Source organism: Macroventuria anomochaeta (genome assembly GCF_010093625.1).
Source record: "Macroventuria anomochaeta strain CBS 525.71 unplaced genomic scaffold BU25scaffold_9, whole genome shotgun sequence".
NCBI classification, from domain to species: Eukaryota; Fungi; Ascomycota; class Dothideomycetes; order Pleosporales; family Didymellaceae; genus Macroventuria; species Macroventuria anomochaeta.
The window spans coordinates 47,070-63,872 of record NW_022985370.1 but is presented as its reverse complement, the minus strand read 5'-3'; the positions used below and the strand labels follow the sequence as shown (position 1 = coordinate 63,872).

The 16,803-nt window shown below is 53.8% G+C and overlaps 7 protein-coding genes across 7 annotated transcripts; 2 read left to right on the top strand and 5 right to left on the bottom strand.

Annotated features, from left to right (window-relative positions):
• Positions 1-24: 24 nt before the first annotated feature.
• BU25DRAFT_268312 (uncharacterized protein) lies at positions 25-3,358 on the bottom strand. The gene is made up of 3 exons (XM_033701796.1): positions 2,788-3,358; positions 2,053-2,740; positions 25-1,998 (listed from the first exon to the last, which is right to left on the bottom strand). The coding sequence occupies exons 1-3, from the start codon at positions 3,137-3,139 to the stop codon at positions 393-395; spliced, it is 2,646 nt and encodes an 881-aa protein (XP_033563709.1). The 5' UTR covers positions 3,140-3,358; the 3' UTR covers positions 25-392.
• Positions 3,359-3,521: 163 nt separating this feature from the next.
• On the top strand, positions 3,522-5,512 carry BU25DRAFT_456615 (uncharacterized protein; the record flags this gene model as incomplete). Its single annotated transcript, XM_033710047.1, has 3 exons — positions 3,522-3,923; positions 3,998-4,383; positions 4,432-5,512. 3 exons carry the CDS (start codon positions 3,522-3,524, stop codon positions 5,510-5,512), a joined length of 1,869 nt encoding a protein of 622 aa, XP_033563708.1.
• Positions 5,513-6,055: 543 nt separating this feature from the next.
• BU25DRAFT_408789 (uncharacterized protein) lies at positions 6,056-6,941 on the bottom strand. Its single transcript, XM_033705902.1, has one exon. It carries the CDS (start codon positions 6,920-6,922, stop codon positions 6,197-6,199), a length of 726 nt encoding a protein of 241 aa, XP_033563707.1. The 5' UTR covers positions 6,923-6,941; the 3' UTR covers positions 6,056-6,196.
• Positions 6,942-7,120: 179 nt separating this feature from the next.
• BU25DRAFT_408787 (multicopper oxidase) lies at positions 7,121-9,539 on the bottom strand. The gene is made up of 7 exons (XM_033705901.1): positions 8,994-9,539; positions 8,642-8,938; positions 8,394-8,591; positions 8,125-8,345; positions 7,903-8,074; positions 7,644-7,852; positions 7,121-7,586 (listed from the first exon to the last, which is right to left on the bottom strand). Exons 1-7 carry the CDS (start codon positions 9,327-9,329, stop codon positions 7,190-7,192), a joined length of 1,830 nt encoding a protein of 609 aa, XP_033563706.1. The 5' UTR covers positions 9,330-9,539; the 3' UTR covers positions 7,121-7,189.
• A 289-nt stretch (positions 9,540-9,828) lies between these two features.
• BU25DRAFT_408786 (iron permease FTR1 family protein) lies at positions 9,829-11,448 on the top strand. Its single transcript, XM_033705900.1, has 6 exons — positions 9,829-9,951; positions 10,000-10,124; positions 10,174-10,631; positions 10,681-10,792; positions 10,844-10,930; positions 10,995-11,448. Exons 1-6 carry the CDS (start codon positions 9,927-9,929, stop codon positions 11,208-11,210), a joined length of 1,023 nt encoding a protein of 340 aa, XP_033563705.1. The 5' UTR covers positions 9,829-9,926; the 3' UTR covers positions 11,211-11,448.
• BU25DRAFT_408785 (ras GEF) lies at positions 11,229-13,977 on the bottom strand. Its single transcript, XM_033705899.1, has 2 exons — positions 11,687-13,977; positions 11,229-11,637 (listed from the first exon to the last, which is right to left on the bottom strand). The coding sequence occupies exons 1-2, from the start codon at positions 13,796-13,798 to the stop codon at positions 11,554-11,556; spliced, it is 2,196 nt and encodes a 731-aa protein (XP_033563704.1). The 5' UTR covers positions 13,799-13,977; the 3' UTR covers positions 11,229-11,553.
• A 1,221-nt stretch (positions 13,978-15,198) lies between these two features.
• Positions 15,199-16,584, bottom strand: BU25DRAFT_456610 (FMN-dependent alpha-hydroxy acid dehydrogenase-like protein; the record flags this gene model as incomplete). Its single annotated transcript, XM_033710046.1, has 2 exons — positions 15,199-15,609; positions 15,661-16,584. 2 exons carry the CDS (start codon positions 16,582-16,584, stop codon positions 15,199-15,201), a joined length of 1,335 nt encoding a protein of 444 aa, XP_033563703.1.
• Positions 16,585-16,803: the final 219 nt, after the last annotated feature.

Genomic DNA, 16,803 nt, shown 5'->3' with positions numbered 1-16,803 from the left:
GTATTGGGACGTACTGTCACTTGCTAGGTCGTATTCTGTTGGAGCGGTTTCATTGAAAGATTCTTTTCAACCGTCTTGTCTCCGCATGAAATGCTGGAATCGGTGATCCCAGGCGATCAGGTGCTTTGTCGATCACTCATCGACGAACCCATGAGGACGTACCGGATCCTTCCCAAGGACCTAGTATGGACTCATCATAGCCAGCAACCTGACATATAAGCTGAGCCTCTGTTAGAGGCTGCGATTCGTACAACTACTGCAGTTGACTCTGTTGCAGACTAGGCTGGTCGAACGCTGACAGCTGCGCCCAACGGTCAGAAGCGGAGACATCATCGTAAGGGTCTAGTTGTGGCGGTCGCTTGATGGCATTTCTAGGCCTTCTTTCATCCTTGCTATTGTTCTCCATGACGCTCCGCATAGCCCTTGCTATCAGTCCCAAGAAAGGCTCGCATAGTCGCTTTGCGCACCGTGGTCATATTCTTTTTCGATTTCACTTCGGCGGGAGTAGCACCCACAATGAATTGGAAATTCGTGCTTCTGTCATCGTTGCTATTGCTGGTGGTAGCTGCTTCGAGCTGGTCAACATGATCGGATTTCTTCTGTCGTGCCTCACGAGCAGCAAGAGTATTGCGCGCTCGTTTTTCAAAAGGAGCGCTTTTGCGATGATAAGGCTTGCTGGTACTGTTGGTAGCAAGTGGGTTGGTAGCAGTAGAGTACTCTGCAGACAAATCCGTCTGATACGAGCTGGTACACTCTTCTTCGAAAAATAGAGAGAACCAAGGGTTTGTGTTGGTTAGAAGAGGTTCATCCTGGAACATGGATGTAGACTCAAGAGGCCCATTTATCATGGGTGAAGTCCTAACTGCAGACGAACTCGAGCTGCTACGTGCTACAGCCGAGGGTGCAAAGCCAAGAGCATCAGCGGAGATATTCTTTGGTGCTGCAAATGAAGGCTCCACATGCACCTTGTCAGTAGGAGTGATCGAATCGCTTTGATCGCTTGACCTAGTTTCAACTGAAGAATTCTGCGTTGGACGCGCAGAATCGCAAGTATCGGAATCGGTTCTCTCGGCCTGCTGCCGGCAGCGGTTAGCTAACCTAGCCTCACCACGAGCCTCGCTCTTTGCAGCAATCAAGTCTACATCGTGCACATGCTGAGCCGCGGCTGCTAGATTATCGAGTTGCTGGTACGAGAGCGTCATGCACGCCGAAGAGGAGGCTGTGGGGGTGGGGCTGCCTTGGATGGGCGCAGGAGATTTTGGCTGCGTCGCCTCACTTTGCAGCGTGCTAGCGAGCGTGCCTCTCAAGCGATCAAGCTGATCTGCACCATTCTCCTGTAAATAGGTGCAGACACTAGTGCAGCCTGCTGCATCTTGAAAACTGAGAGCCATTTTGGCTTCTCCCTCTACCCAGGAAATGAGTTTGTCTTGCTGCTTTCTGAAATGCTGGCTTGTTGATACGTTTGTTTGTAATAACATCAGGGCAGGGTGATGTGTATTTTTCACTACCAGGTATGGTGTGCCGTCAGTGGATTGACGACCATAACACTGCCCGCTACCGATGTCGACCCAATTATGATCCTTGAGTGTGGATACTGTGGCTTGCCAAGATGGGGTCGTAGGCTGGTGACTCCAGAAGATGTTGGTTTCGTTAACAGAAATGCCTGGAGTGCTCCCAGGTGAGACTTCATCCGCGTTATCCGACCGAGTTTCTGTCTCTGTGATTGAGTCTGATTCAGTATCGGACTCAATGTCACGAGGAAGTGATACCAAAGCAATGTCTTCCAGATGGCGTGCAAAGTGGACCAAGACGGCGCTTTTGCCGCTCTTTGTAGTATCGAGGCAGAGTGGACATTGAACGGCATCCCAGTCAGGCCCACATTCGTGTCCAAGTTTGAGATGGTCGGTCCATAGCTGACGATTTGCGAAGGGCTCACGCGTAAAATTGCAATTTGTGAACAAGTAGGTATAAGGCCGAAGATCAGTGTAGAGATGTTTTCTACCAATTGTGAGTCAGCTCAAGATGGAAGATTATTCTCACTGCCCTACGTACCTCCATTCACGATTGGTGGTTGCCCGTATATGCTTGCCACAGGCGGTGCATTCGAATGGCAGTCCGTTCTTCGCATCTGCAGGCAGGGGAGGGACATTGACCCGTTTTCCCTCTGGAACACTGGCCATGGATGAGACAACTGTCTCCGCGCACGAAGATACAACTCGAGGTAGAGAAGTCCCAATCCCCGAGTTTTGGAACTCTGATTCAGCAGCATGCAACTTGTCGCCCGAGGTCGGCGCAAACAGTGCGTGCGCATTTGAATCTCTCTCTTGCTGCATTCGCAGATATCGGTTCCAGCTGGTCTGACCTAGACTTTGCAGCAAGCAAGTTTCAGCCTTGGGAAACTTTGCCCTAATCAGATCTATATGGAAGTCATGTGGAGAACGCTGATCTAGCGTCACCAGACTCGGTCCTTCGTCATGCTCAGGTTCGAGGGCTGGGCAGTCTAATGCGGTACCCAGATCGATTAAACAGTTAGTGTAAGTTTTGATCCTTTGTACCAGTTCGTGCATCTTATCAGTAGCACCATCGTCGCTAGAGCTGCTGGATTCACTGCCGCTGTCACTCGTGTCATCGTTGTCATCTGTCAGCAACCATTTTGTCTGACTGTATAGTTCTGTAGCAGTATTACACAGCAGTACAATCACATCGTCGCCTTGTCGGGGAAGAACATGGCTTCTCAGCCCTGCATCGATTAGCGAAGGCAATACAAGGAACCGATCAAATACGAACCGTGTGAAAGAACTCTACACATCGGGTTGAGAATAGATAAGGTCGTGAGACGCAGACTATTCGATCGATCGAGCGTCATATCGAGAGCTCCGGTGGTTGCGCCATGTCCGTCCGACCATAGTTGTAGCGAGGCCAGAGAGCGTCGAAGGATGTTGCGTTCGCTTCTAGAGATCGAGGTTGCATCGAGATGTTGTAAGAGGTACCAGAGCGAATCCTGGCAGGTGAGAAAGAGTCTTGAAATGACCCCTTGTTCCTGTTGCTCGGGTTCGGAGCTCGTTCGCTCCTGCCAATGATGGATCTGATTCTGATGGTTAGGCTGTAGATATACACCTTCTCTCGCGAGCTGTTCCATTGTCGCGACGAGATTTCGCTTTCACTGGGCGCGTTTGGTCAAGCGATGGCACCGATCGATCGTAAAGTGCAGTTCTGGACGCTATAGAGGCTTTCAGCCTTGTGGCATCATCCCACAAACTTCCAAGACTCAGTACAGACCCGTACTATATCGATATGCTGCCCAAGGAGACCGATTACAACGAAGAATAGAGTGTGCTCCGTGGTAGGACTTTGTAAGGTTCTTCAAAGGCGTGAGGCAAAGTCTAGATGTGAGATCGGGGCTGAATTGCATTGCGGGGCTGTGCATGCAGCATGGGGCTGAGCGAGGCACTTCGAGGCCCAATATACGCTCAGCCTACCGCACTGGACTGCTCGATCATGTTCCTGTGCTACTTCTCCCAATGTCTGGCATTGAGATCGCCGGCATCGCCTTTGGCGTTTTACCCATACTCATTGAGGTTGTAAAGTCCTACTCAAACGTATGCAAACAGGTGCATACGCTACGTCATTACTCGAAAGAGGTGAAGTCCATCTCAGAGCAACTCAAAGTCCACAATGGCATCTTCCTTAATGAAGTTCGTCTCCTGCTGCGATCAATCGAAGCAGAGGAAGAGGTCGAGAGCATGTTGGAGGATGCGGTGGATCAACGATGGATAAGTAAACACCTCAACGACAAACTGAGAACAGTTCTTCGGGATAGCTTTGACGTGTGCCATGGCATCATCGAGGAGACCAGGGATACAATTGAGACGATGAGAGAAGAGATTGGAAATTTTGACGTCCTGCTCAACCAGAAAACGAAGGTCAGTAGGTCGTGCATGGCGCTAGACAGGCACCCCCGACGACTTCCATGACTTCGTCTCATCACTCATCACAGGGCGAATCCATCAAATCAACACTCAAACGCCTAGGAGGAGCCATCAAAATCACGTTCGATAAGTCTCGACACGACCGATGCCTAGCGAATCTTCGGGACAGGAACGGCGATTTGAGCGCGCTCCGGTCCCAGGTTAGCGCCTTGCAACGCCAGGACGCCCATGGGACGAGCGCTTGTGTCCAACACAAGCCTCTACCGAGGGGGCTCAACTCTATACAAAATGCATCTCAAAAGCTTCATGAGGCCATTTGCGGTGCTTGGTGTTGCGATGACCCCACACATCGAGGACACTACGCAAAGCTGTGTATCGACGCCCAAGTTCAAGCAGAAGTGCGGCTCGACCTCGCCATATCATGCCATGAACCGAGCCCGAATGGTAACAATAAGTGAGTGTTACTGAGTTGAAACAGTGACCGTATGCTGATCATGTATAGCTCGTCGCCAACACGCCCGATTTGGTTTTACGTGCAGTCAATCAGCACATCGAGAGACGCCGCTGGACAACAAGCGAATACTACATCTTCACCAGATAATCCGGCACCGTCGCCTCCGCTCGAACTGCTGACGTCTTGTGTTGTAAATGTTTTGAAGAAGAAAGCTTCTTCTGATCTCCAACATCAATCTTCATGCCGCAAGAAAGCCAAGAGTGTATACTTCGTCGATGCGTCCACGGCGTCTGATCCTGTCGCAGCTGTCTCGAAACCTCCCTTCCAGGCGCTTGCGCCCGATATCGATCTTTGCCAAACAAAGGACATTTGCAAATACTTGCAAAGGCACTACCATCTGTCTGGGCAAACAGTCGCTAAGCGCTGTATTGGCTACCTGGAAACCCCACAAATGTACAAACACCTGTTCTATTTTCGAGATGAAAACAGAGCTGTAACTCCTGGACCAATTAGAACGCAACTAGACAGCGTGTGTTCTATCTTCGATGTTATGCGACACAATGCAGATGATGCTCTAGCGGTCGAGGATCAGTTGAAGTTGGCCCACAAGACTGCGCTTGCGCTTCTTCAATTCAACGACACGCCATGGCTACCAGATCGCTGGCGGCTCCGCGATCTGAGCTACTTCGGGTCGAAAAGTTCGTTGAACGACGAAGCCCTCAAGACATTGCATCTCAGCTCGCAGATCTCAGCCCCTGCAGTAGCAAATGCACTAGACAACACGATGAATGGTATCGAACAGGCTGCTGATGTTGTCAGTGATCAAGATCGTTACGGCATCAACAACACTACCTTGTTCTTCCTTGGCATTGCTCTTCTCGAGATCGCACACTGGAAACCAATTGAAGAAAAGATGACGGACCGCGATCTCAACAACGAGATCTTCGCTGCTCGTCGTCTGGCAGCTGGCCGTGCACCATTAGGCCCACAGTACCAGAAGATCGCCGAGAAATGTCTTCAATGCAACTTCGGATTCGGGACTAAGCTCGGCAACAAAGGACTGCAGACAGCTGTTTACAACGATGTGGTGTGCGAGCTTGAGAATATGATAGAAAAGTTGACTGTCTAACACCGGAATGGACATATCTGCAGCTCGAATACGAGTCACGCACATTGATGTCTGCACATTATGTGCACCACAATGCCAGCATTGACTACTCTTCGAGAACCAGCAAACGGATTAGAGCTCAGGAAGTATCCGGAGAAAACGATCGAGACGACTTCAAATTATATATTGTCATCACCTGTCCTCAGTGTATCCCCCGAAACGTCCGTCCAGAGACCGTTGTATTATCAGGAGAGCAGCTTCATCACCACCCAACCTTCCCTTCACCAAGTTCAATGCCATTCACCTTCGGAACCGTCCACAAACCGTCGCTACCACCTGCCCAATCTGTGCACACACCGACTGGATCGGCCATACAATCAATCGAGCTAGGCGCACGCGTGAGGGGAGAGCAAGCGAGCAAGCAGAAGTGAGGAGCCAGACGACCCGAGTGAGTATGCGGACAAACGAAAAAGGGCGAGCAGGCTCTCCAATGTCCTTGGACAAGGAACATTCCAGAGGGGCAGGGTGGTGGACAAACTGATAGGAGGCAGTAGAGAGGGACCACCAGAACAGCAGTTGAATCAATCAAAAACTTCGTTCCACAGCAATACAGCAAAGATCAAACGGCACGAAAGCATGCAACCCAATCAACCGTCGCTCGTTAGTATGATGGATATTGAATCCAGCGCACTCAAACCCCACACTCTACAACATCGTCTTGGCAAAATGCATACCCGCCGCCCAATGCCACAACCTCGCGTCCACCGTCTTCCCCTCCTTATCGTACTGCACCAGCCTCTCATACAGCTCATCAAGCGGCACAACCACCTTCTCAATGAACTCCCCATCATCCAGCGCCTGTTCGGGCTCCGTGTCCCCTTCTTTCAGGTTGACTTCGACGGTTGCGAGCTGCATGTTCGCGCTGCTCAACCCGGGGTCGCTGACAATCGTCGGCGAGATGAAGGTCAACTTGCCCTTGTACCCCGTTTCCTCGTGTAGCTCGCGCACGGAGGCATCGCTGGGAGTTTCCTTCTCGTCCACCAGCCCGGCAGGGAGCTCTACACAGACGGCATCGACGGGTGGGCGGTACTGCAGGATAATTATTGTGCTGGGTTTGCGCTTCGGGTGCCGGATCACGGTCGTGATAGCGACTGCGTCAACGCCCGCTCTGCCGCGCGTTTTGCGGTTCGCGGCTTCCCACACGCGCTCCCGACCTGTCTGGTCTTGCCAGGAGATCTTTTGGAATTCTACCCACTTGGCCTCAGCTGCAGGCAAAGCCTCGATCTTGTTTATTCTGGGCGCTTGTGGCATGTTGTAGGCTGCGCAATGGCGGGGTGATGTGGAGAAGGTACAGAGGGTGAATTGGTAGCGCGGGTTTGCGAGGGCGGTAGTTGAGTGTTTTGCGATGGACTGGAAGGGTCGCGTGTACATTGACGGGTTTTGAGTGGATGTGTAGAGTGCAAGTGTGTACCTGACGTCGTTGATTTGGGGTTAGAGCTATGGCCAATTAGATCATTGCCCCACTACGCGTCATCCACACGCGGTTTCACGTGCATGAATCCTTCACGCTTACACCAATTGTATTATTGGGGATCTTTTCAGGGCTGTCAGAGATCATTGGTTACGATTCTGGTTTTGTTTCTCAATGATGGCTTTCTCTAGTCTAGAGAGTAGGGTCTATGACTCAACACAACACGTTTATTGCTCTGTCGCGATCCCCGACTCTGGTGTGCCCAAAAGAGGTTGGCTTTCATCCTCCCTACTCGCATCTGCATTCTTTGCACCAGAATCGGTAGCTGAGATTGGCAGCATGCCGTACCACGCGATAATCGCCACCATTGCGAGACCATTAAGAACACTGACTACGAAAGCTACGATACCTCTGGGCGTGAACCCAGCAGGTAACGGTGCCGGAGGAGCAGGTTCACCTTGGAGATTAAGCAGATCAGCGACGTTACCGGCTGCATTTCCTGAAGTCGGTGTCGATGGGTCATTTCGTTCGCAAAGAGCATAATGATTGGGTGGAATAGTTGTCGTTTCCTGTAGCTGTAGCGGCGCTTCGATGAAGGTTGCAGTAAGTCCCGAGGCAACGTGCCTGTGAACGGGGGTAGTCAATACACGTCGTCATGGGCATGCAGGGAAGAAAGCTCACCATTCAATATGACAATGGAACAGCCAAACACCGGGATTGTCGCTACGGAATCTTAGAACGGCGTAGCCATTGGGCCGGACCAGCACGGTATCACGTCTCATGGGGACGAGTGGCAGATGTGCTGCACTGTTGACAGAATAACTTCCCGCATCGTCGTCAGAGCGCGCTACGACCTGGAAGGCATGTCCGTGTAGATGAAACGGATGTTTCTGTGGACAGTCAGCCACGATGTGAATAAGAGGGGTATTTTACGACGCACCCCATCATCGTTGTTGTTCAGAACGATTTCAACAGTCTCATTCCCATTCAGTACGAAAGAGTTCGTGTGACTGCCATACACTATTGGATCGCTGGCATGTTGGCCAGAGGACATGACCGTGTATAGGGTCGGGACTTTTGGTGGGACGTAAGTCATATCGTTGAAGAACGCACTAGATGGGAGTATCAGCCTAGCCATCAGTGAATAAGAACGGACACCCACTAGTTAGCACCATCTCCAAGGTTGTCCATCTTGAGATCTAGCGTGATAGTTCTGTCGACTGTATCAAGCGCGGCCAAACCGTCCAAGGGTCGAAGTGAGTAGTCGTCCACAGGTGTGAAAAGGTCAAGTTTTAGTGGTGGTGGTAACCCTTGTGTGCTGTCTACCACGAGCCAGCCAGTCACGTTGGAGTTCAAATCGTCGGGAATTGTATCGAATAGTTCCTTCACACTCATCAGATAGACATCAAACTTTGAGAATTGGTAACTTACTTCATCCATGCTCGCCACAAAGGGAATGTTGGTCACACTATCGCTGTTTACAGAGAGAAGTACAGAGTACCGCTGACCAGCCGTGAGATAGAGCAGACTCGCTTCCGCGGGTTCAGTATAGATGCCGTCCACTTCGACAACCTTCATTGAGCAGTTCTGGAACCACACATACATGCCAGCAAATGCAGCCATATTCACCTGTCGGGGTAAGCTAGAGCTCCTACCCATACATGATGGAACGGTCTCACCATGCGTATGAGATATGTCCTCCCTGGCAGCACTGCGATCGTCACGTTCTGTGCGTCATTGATCAAAGCCGAGTTTGGCACGGGTTCAGCGCCCGTAGGATTGGTGACGCTGATGAATGACGCCAGGAGCGGTTTCATCAGATCGTGGTACCAATCAGAGAAGGAAAGCACAATCTCCTCATCAAAGTCATTCTGAAAGGGGTTATCCAGGTCGTGAACGATGAGCGGAGCTCGAAGTCCATCGGGATATTGGCCCTTGGTATGAGAGTGAAACCAGTATGTCCCTGGCTGGTTGATCTACGCTCCTGTCAGCGAAGTTCAGGCAGAGTTTGGATCTGCTTTCGCATCTCACCTTGAAGTTATAGATGAGACTCTCACCAGGCGAAATCTCACACTGTGTTACACCTGGCGGACCGTCCATATACGTGGTGCCATTCATGTAAAGGCCATGCCAGTGTAAGCTGGTCGTCTCGTTGCCAAGGTGATTGCGTACTGTGATGACAACCTGCTCGCCCTTGGTGGCGTGGAGAGCGGGTATAGGCCATTGGCCGTTTATGCCCATCACAGGTCTGTCGTGTAAGCCATCAGGGTTGCGATTGACCCAAGTGATGTTGTACTCGAGTCTCGTAACCTTCGTGCAGGCGGCTCCATAGATGAGAAGCAGGAAGGACAACAACACAGGAAGCATTGCGCTAGGTGATACCGCGAAGCGGACCAACGGTTCCAAGTCAAGTGTTAGAGCAACTCAGATTAGATGCGAGTGGCACCCATTGCTGAATGAATCAAATGTTAGGCATTGTGGTTGCCCCCAGTTCTGCTGCGAAATGAGAAGCAGCAATCGGCTAATCGTGAGCTCGAGGACGATGCCGGGCCATGCCAATCGTGAGGCCCGCAGCGCAGCAAAATGTTGCAGCATGACTCTCATCTGATCCGAGTTTAAATACGGCTTGCCGCTTTTGAGAAAAGAGGCATCCAAATTTTCGGCACTAATCTTATCTGATCGGCTAGATCCGACTTATGACCCACAGGCAGCTCCACTTATGCGACAACCGCTGACGAGAAGGATCTGTCCCGCGCCAGCAAATGGGGGCACATCTGCGTAGCCCGTTCTTATGCTCGCTCCGGCCTACTTCTATGGGCTCAAGCGCACCAGAGCCTTGGCTGAGGGCTGCTTACTATCCCCCGGTGTTTGTCTTCTGCTCGTGCCTGGGGTTGCATATCACAACCTACTCAATCGCTACAAGACCTTTTCAATTCTGAATAAGATTACGTTTACCCGGTCGCGATGGTGCAAATATTCGCTGCGCAAGGTCCGTACTATGACGGCCAACCTATTGCTGCCCACTGAAACAACGAAGTCTTTTTCATATGTTTCCGCGAGAGCTTGGAGACCAGCATCATCGTATCAGTCTTGCTCTCCTTCCTGAAGCAGACGTTAAGCCGCGAAGATGAAAAACCCGTCTATCGAAAACTGGTTCGACAGGTGTGTCACTCAACCCAAATTACCCCAGCTTCTCTAATGCCACGAGAAGGTCTGGCTAGGAGTCATCCTCGGCCTCGCAATATGCCTGATCATCGGTGGCACCATGATAGTCATATTCTACCGCTTCCAGTCTGATCTCTTTGCCAAATACGATTACATCTGGGAGGGCGTGTTTGGTTTCATCGCCTCGGCAATCATCACCATCATGGGCGCGGCTCTACTCAGGATATCCAAGTTGCGCGACAAGTGGCGCGTCAAGATCGCTGCTGCCCTCGAGGCCAACAGTGCCGATGAGACTTCCAGTGGAGACACTGGATTAAAAGGGCTCAAGTTGTTTGGAGAGAAGTATGCTATGTTCCTCCTTCCCTTCGTCACAGCGCTGCGCGAAGGCCTGGAAGGGGTGGTATTCATCGGTGGTGTTAGTCTTGGATTGCCAGCCGCTTCGTTTCCGCTGGCAGTAGTGTGCGGCTTGGGAGCTGGCGCGTTAATCGGGTTCTTGCTCTACAGGTGAGACGCTTCTACATTGAAGGCCTTCCACATGACTGACCTGTCACAGAGGAGGCAATGCATCGTCTTTGCAATTGTTCCTTGTTGCATCGACATGTTTCCTATATCTCGTGGCTGCTGGTTTGTTGAGCAGGTCCGTGTGGTTCCTTGAGAATTATCCGGTAACCACATGCAGTCAGTATTCCGACAGAAGACTTACTTACAGTGTGTAGTGGAACACGGCCCTCGGTGGCGACGCAGCAGAAACAGGCTCTGGACCTGGGTCATATGATATCCGCCAGAGTGTCTGGCATGTGAATGTAGGTTGCGCTGCAATCGTCCTGTTACAATACCCCTCTGCTAACATCAGCGATCGCGACGTAGTGCTGTAATCCCGAGATCGATGGAGGCGGCTGGTGGGGAGTTTTCAACTCACTCCTTGGCTGGCAGAACTCTGCTACCTACGGCAGTGTCATCTCCTACAACCTTTACTGTGTTGCGGTCGGTGCGGGATTCCTGGTCATGGGCTTGAGAGAGAAGTATGGGGGATGGTCAGTCTCACGGTACAAGGGCAAGAGCAACACACGTGTGGTCACATAGACGCCGTCTGCTACATTCTTGGATATGCAAGGCAGCCTAGTGCCAATGTATAGATTTTCAAACGTAGACTCGCAGATTTGCACTTTATGCAAACTGCGAAGTAGGTACAAACAGGTCCGCCTCCAAATGCATATGTGGTAAGATATGCTACCAATGCCTTGCCGCCTGTACAAAAGAAACGCAACGCCAGCGACGGTGATATGTGGTATCATGCAGAATATCCAAACAGATGGAAACGAGTGGTCGGTAAGCTGCGGGCTTGCCCACAGCTGGGTTGGGATGGTCAGTGAAGGATAGGGGTATGTGGCGAGGATTGTGTTGCGGTGCGATCGAGTGTGTGACACTACCGTTTCTCGAGCCATTTAGCGAATCGCCCCTTGTCGTTTGCGCCGGTGGCTTCAAGGTGTGTACTGCGATCGTATAGTTCCTGCCACGTTAGCTTTCATCCTCTCCACTCCAACCCCGTCGAGACTTACATCATCGTCCTTACTGATCTTGACATCCAGAATCAGACCCCGCACCTCCTCGCACTTCGTCCACGCCGGATACGGCGTGCCCTGCGCCCTCTGGATCCCCACAACCACATCCCCCATGACCTCAAACTTTCTCCAATTGATCCTCTCCTTGCCCACGACACCGCCCGGCGGCGCTTCTTTGCTATCTCTACTCCCCGCGGCCCCGGCAAATACGCTCGTCCCTGGATGCGGACTGAAGCTCGGCGCCGCGGGCTTCGCTCCGACAAAAGTCGAGGAACCCTCGGACGCGGAGACGAGATCGCGTCGGTACAGAGGGATGTACGGTATGCGTTCACCGGAGCTGTTTTCCCAGGCGAGGCGGTATGCGAAATGACTCTTCTGGGGGCCCATGAGGATATCGAGCTTCAAGAAATCGTGGTTCACAGCCTGCGGCACAAGATCTCTTGTCGCTATCAGCCGGTACACAGCGGTACCCTTGATGCCCGCAATGATCGCGCCGAGGGAGTTGTAGTTGTTCAGCTTCCGCACGTGACGCGCTATACGCATCCACTTTTCCAGCATGAGCGCGCGGTGCTTCGGCTTGTCGCGCAGCAGGATGTAGTTTGTAACCAGGAACGCGATGTGGTTGAAGTGTGCGGTCATGCGGGTTACGTTCTCGAGCTGTTTGCATTGCTTGCGCGCCTCGGTTGAGAGGGAGACGTGGCGGACGAGGTCGCGCGGGCGCACGGAGGAGAACATTATCCAGTCCATGCGGGTGAGCTCTTTGGCGATGACTTCATCGTCGCAGGCCATGAGTTGGTGCCATTGTATCTTGGAGAGGGGCTTGATGGGGTTGGGCCCGAGTTGGCGGGCGAGGCGTTCGTTGCGCTCGACTTGGGTCACGAGGGTTAGAGAGGAGCCGAGGGAGCCGTTGGTCGATTTGGACCCGACGGTCATGCTGCTGCGGGCGACGGATAGGCTGTCCGAGCCCATGGACATGTGGCCTATAGCTCTAGTGAACTCGTCGTCTTCCGACTCCTCGTCTAGCACGGTGTTGTAGAAGGCTGGCAACTGGTCGCTCTGAGCGCGTTGACGATCGCTGCACGCCCAGTCGGTGTCGTCGTCTTCGGAGACCATTTCAAGATCGCGGAGAATCTCCATAGCTGCCACCGAGAACTCCCGATTCGATGCTAACGCGGATGCAAACTTCCGAATCAGCTTGCGTGTTGTAGGATATGCGAAGTCGCCAGGATAGTAGGCGACCCATTGATGGAGCACAGCGAGGTAGCGCAGTTGCGCGATCACGCGGATCATGGGCATGTCCTTGTTCTTGGCCAGCGCCTCGAAGCGCTTGAGGATGGCTTCGAGCAGCTGGCTCGGTGTGCCGAATCTGCGATACAAGGCCAGGAATACCGAGACGAACTTGGTGTCGTTCTTGGACATGGGCTGTGCCAACAGTCGGTCGACTAGCTGGTCGAATGTGTACCCATTCTCGTCTGATGGCTGCACTGTCATGATGCTGCGTGCAGTGTCGGAGCCGTCGCCAGACTCTTCCGAGTCGTAGCCTGGAGACTCCTCGTTGAAGAATGTCTTGTTGACATCGCTTGGCTTATAGCGGTGGCTTCTCCCGCCCAGCGACCCTTTTCTCGAGTACTGCGAGGATAATTCCGAGCTTGCACGCTCGTGCTTCTTCGTCCAAGCGTCCTTTTGCGTCATGGACAGGACTGCAGAGGAGTTGGCTCGCCGCCGGGACGACGCCTGTGACCTGGGCCGTCTGGCTGAAAGGGCAGCCCGTATGAGGACCGCCAGACACGGTCGATGTGTCTCAGGAGAGGCCTCAGAGGTGCTGAAAACGCTGACGTCTCCGAGGAACGACTTCGCCTTCTGTTCGACAACGGATGGATCGACCTCTCGGTGCGCAGGGTGCTGGTCGCATTTGCAGGCTGCCAGGACGAAGGGCAGGTTCGACTTGGAGAAGATACTGAGGACATCAGGCACTCTGGCCAAGCTGTCCTGGCTGGTGACATCATAGAGCGTGATCGCACCATCGATGCGTGGCGTAGCCATGTCGTGGGTAGTCTCCGGCCACTTGATGAGGTGCCTCTCGCCGATCTGCACATCGTTGAACGACATCTCGAGGAACCTCACGAGACACGGCGTGCCGTCGATGGTCCACTTCCTTGCACACGCAGCAGGCGCCGTCGAGTCCGGGAGCCCCAGCGCTCGGCGTATGAAGGTCGACTTGCCCGTGCCCCTGGCGCCCAGCACGGCGAAGTTCAGGTGCTGGGTGGCGGGCGTGTCGTCGCTGGCGCCTGAGCCCGTCTCCGGCGACTGGTCAGCTTGGCGCTCGCCGCTCATGCGCTGCTGGCGGTGCGCGAAGTGCGTGGGGCTCAGCGGCCCCTCAGTGTCGGACGAGCTGTCGACGTCGCTCTCGCCGGGCTCCTCGGCGGTCGAGGCGACGGCGTGGGGGAAGTGGTAGCGCTGGAAGAAGGAGTCGTTCGCGATCTCGTCGCCGTCCTGGGGCTCGTAGGCGCGGTCGTCGGGGGCGTCGTTGGCGGGCGACATGGGGGCCGAGTGCGCGCGCGACTTGAGGCCCGGACGCGGTGCTCCAGCTGTGTCCGCTGTGTCCGCTGTGCCCGCTGTGCCCGCCGCGCCCGCCGCGCCCACCTGCACGGATTCGCGCCGCGGGGGCTGCGTCGACTGGGCCCCGCGCGTCTTCTCTCCTCGACTGGTCGCAGGCGCCATGGCGGGCAATGATACGAGAGAGGTCCTCCGCGTTCCAGCTCAGACCTCAGCCTGTGCGACGTGACGGCGGGCGTGTGACGGCCCCCCAAGCAGAGTTGCAGGGGCTCTGCTGCCGGACATTGGGGGATGGGCGGTGGATGGCAGGCGAAGTTGGCAGGCGAAGATGGCGAGGCCCGCCGTGGACGCGATCAGATGTGGTCGTTATTTTGCAAAGGAGTGATGTCCGTCGCCCAGCTGTCACGGCCATGTCCAGCTACGCTACCGTGGGGCGAGCGCTAACTAATGCACATCAAACTTCCCCGGCACGCGTCTGTGCGTGCTGCGGGGCGGCGTCTGCACACTGAACTCCACCACCACCACCACCACCACTACCACCGCCACGTAACGTCAGCATGGCGATTCAGTGCAATGGAAAGCGAGCACAGCTGCAGGCTCGAGGATGCTGGACAACGTCGTGCATGGACCTTGAATCGGACCATCCCCCTCAGATATTTACCGCTCCGCTACCCGAACGCTGTCTCTCTCGACGAAAGGGATATTGTGACGGTTCATGGAGTATAGAGGTCATGTGTGCCACGTGTGTTGGCACAGTGCTCTTGCCCTTTCTACCTCTGTCTGAACGACAGATACGTCATGTAAACAGACCCTGATGGCCCGGTGAGAGAGACAGAACACTGAACAAGAACAACAATATATACAGATTTACTGCTTCGCGCGGTTACCCCTGACTTACTGCCCTGCGCGGCTACACCTTCACTTATTGCATTTACTGCAACATATATAGTCGACTACAGCTTCGCAACCCCCTGCACAATCCTGAGGTCGTCCCTCGTGACTTCGCTGAGGCTCTTTCGGCCAAGATTCGCAAGACTCGAATCTGTGTCCGCCAGCAAGCAACTCATCACGTGTCTTACTCCCTCCTCGCCTCCCATCGCCAAGCCGTACACATACGGCCTGCCTACTAGCACCGCCTTAGCACCCAGCGCAACCGCCTTGAGCACGTCTGAGCCCGTCCGAATGCCGCTGTCGAACAGCACAGTCAGACCAGATTGCTTGACCTTCTCGTCTGCACCAATCTCGGCCAGGGCGTCGAGCGAGGCGATTGCACCGTCCAGTTGGCGGCCACCGTGGTTGGAGACGATGATGCCATCCATGCCGTATGAGATGGCGCGGTGTGCGTCTTCTACTGTCTGAATGCCCTGCAACACATCAGTGTAAGCGGTGACTTCCAATTTGGACCAACAACTCACCTTCAGCACGATTGGCCCAGTCCAGAGCCGTCTCAGGGTCTGCAAGTCGCTCCAGTCCCTATAGTTGCCTGAAGCTACCAGGCTGGTAAAAAACAGCGCTTTAGGAATAATACTCGCGTTGCTCAGCACCCTCGCTGCGCCGTAGAGGCTGCCCGGGCGCCTAAGAACCTGCCACAACTCTGCCAGTTTCTGACCTCCAGATCTGGTGTCTTCGGCCTGCTGTTTCGCGTACATGCGCTGGAACACCGGGTCTGAGAAGCCGACTTGACAGCCCTGGCCCCAGATGAAAGGCAGATACGACTCATCGAGATCATTTGGGCGCCAGCCGATCTGGAAGGTGTCGAGCGTTACGACTAGCACACTGAAGCCGTTCTCCTCTGCACGGTTGAGTAGCGAGGCTGTAAATTCCTCGGCCTGTGGCTTTGGCCAGTAGAGCTGGAACCAACGATCGCCGTCTCCGTTCGCTTTGGCGACCTGCTCAATACTCCGCGTCGCGGCCGTGGAGAGAATCATGGGCACATTGGCTGCTCTTGCGGCTCGAGCGGTCGCTTCTTCGGCGTCTGGATGCACAATCTCTTGCACGCCAATTGGCGCAATCAACAGCGGGCTCTTGTATTTTTTCCCAAAGAGCTCGGTGGACATATTGCGTCGCGTGGCCTGAACCAACATGCTGGGCCGCAGACGATAGCGCTCAAATGCTGAGCGGTTTGCCGCATGTGTGCTTTCGCTGCTGGCAGCACCAAAGACGTAGAGGAAGTTGGGCAAGGGGATAGTATTGCGAGCTGCGGCTTCCCATTCATGCGGTTTGGTGGAGTACTTTGGCTTGCGGAGTGAAGCGTAGATTTCCCGCTGGAACTGCACATAAGATTCTGGGTCCGGTTCGTAGTATTGCGTTGCAGTGACGCTGGGCTGGTCGTCGGCCATGATGGCTGTTGTGCGCGGACTCAAAGACGGGATCTTATAACGCTTTGGAAGAACGTCGTTGATGTTCCAACACTATCTCTTGAGCCGTCTTTTGAGGCTTCGCTGCTAGTCAAGTATACCCTCCGAGACGAGGTGGACTGTTCTCGGAGTGAACAGAACGTAGAGTGTCGTCTTACAGCGTGAGTGGTGCAACGCTGTCGATCAGGTCGGTCGTGAAAG

Coding starts and splice junctions, on each gene's coding strand:
- BU25DRAFT_408787 (XM_033705901.1), bottom strand. CDS start 9,329: ATGCTTCCTGTGTTGTTGTCCTTCCTGCTTCTCATCTATGGAGCCGCC. Junction 8,346..8,393: donor TTGTGGCGAGCATGGATGAA/GTAAGTTACCAA, acceptor ATGAGTGTGAAG/GAACTATTCGATACAATTCC. Junction 8,075..8,124: donor CTTGGAGATGGTGCTAACTA/GTGGGTGTCCGT, acceptor ACTCCCATCTAG/TGCGTTCTTCAACGATATGA.
- BU25DRAFT_408789 (XM_033705902.1), bottom strand. CDS start 6,922: ATGTACACGCGACCCTTCCAGTCCATCGCAAAACACTCAACTACCGCC.
- BU25DRAFT_268312 (XM_033701796.1), bottom strand. CDS start 3,139: ATGGAACAGCTCGCGAGAGAAGGTGTATATCTACAGCCTAACCATCAG. Junction 2,741..2,787: donor GTGTAGAGTTCTTTCACACG/GTTCGTATTTGA, acceptor TAATCGATGCAG/GGCTGAGAAGCCATGTTCTT. Junction 1,999..2,052: donor ACCACCAATCGTGAATGGAG/GTACGTAGGGCA, acceptor CACAATTGGTAG/AAAACATCTCTACACTGATC.
- BU25DRAFT_408786 (XM_033705900.1), top strand. CDS start 9,927: ATGGTGCAAATATTCGCTGCGCAAG. Junction 10,793..10,843: donor GGTTCCTTGAGAATTATCCG/GTAACCACATGC, acceptor TACAGTGTGTAG/TGGAACACGGCCCTCGGTGG. Junction 10,931..10,994: donor AGAGTGTCTGGCATGTGAAT/GTAGGTTGCGCT, acceptor ATCGCGACGTAG/TGCTGTAATCCCGAGATCGA.
- BU25DRAFT_408785 (XM_033705899.1), bottom strand. CDS start 13,798: ATGTCGTTCAACGATGTGCAGATCGGCGAGAGGCACCTCATCAAGTGG. Junction 11,638..11,686: donor AGATCAGTAAGGACGATGAT/GTAAGTCTCGAC, acceptor CTAACGTGGCAG/GAACTATACGATCGCAGTAC.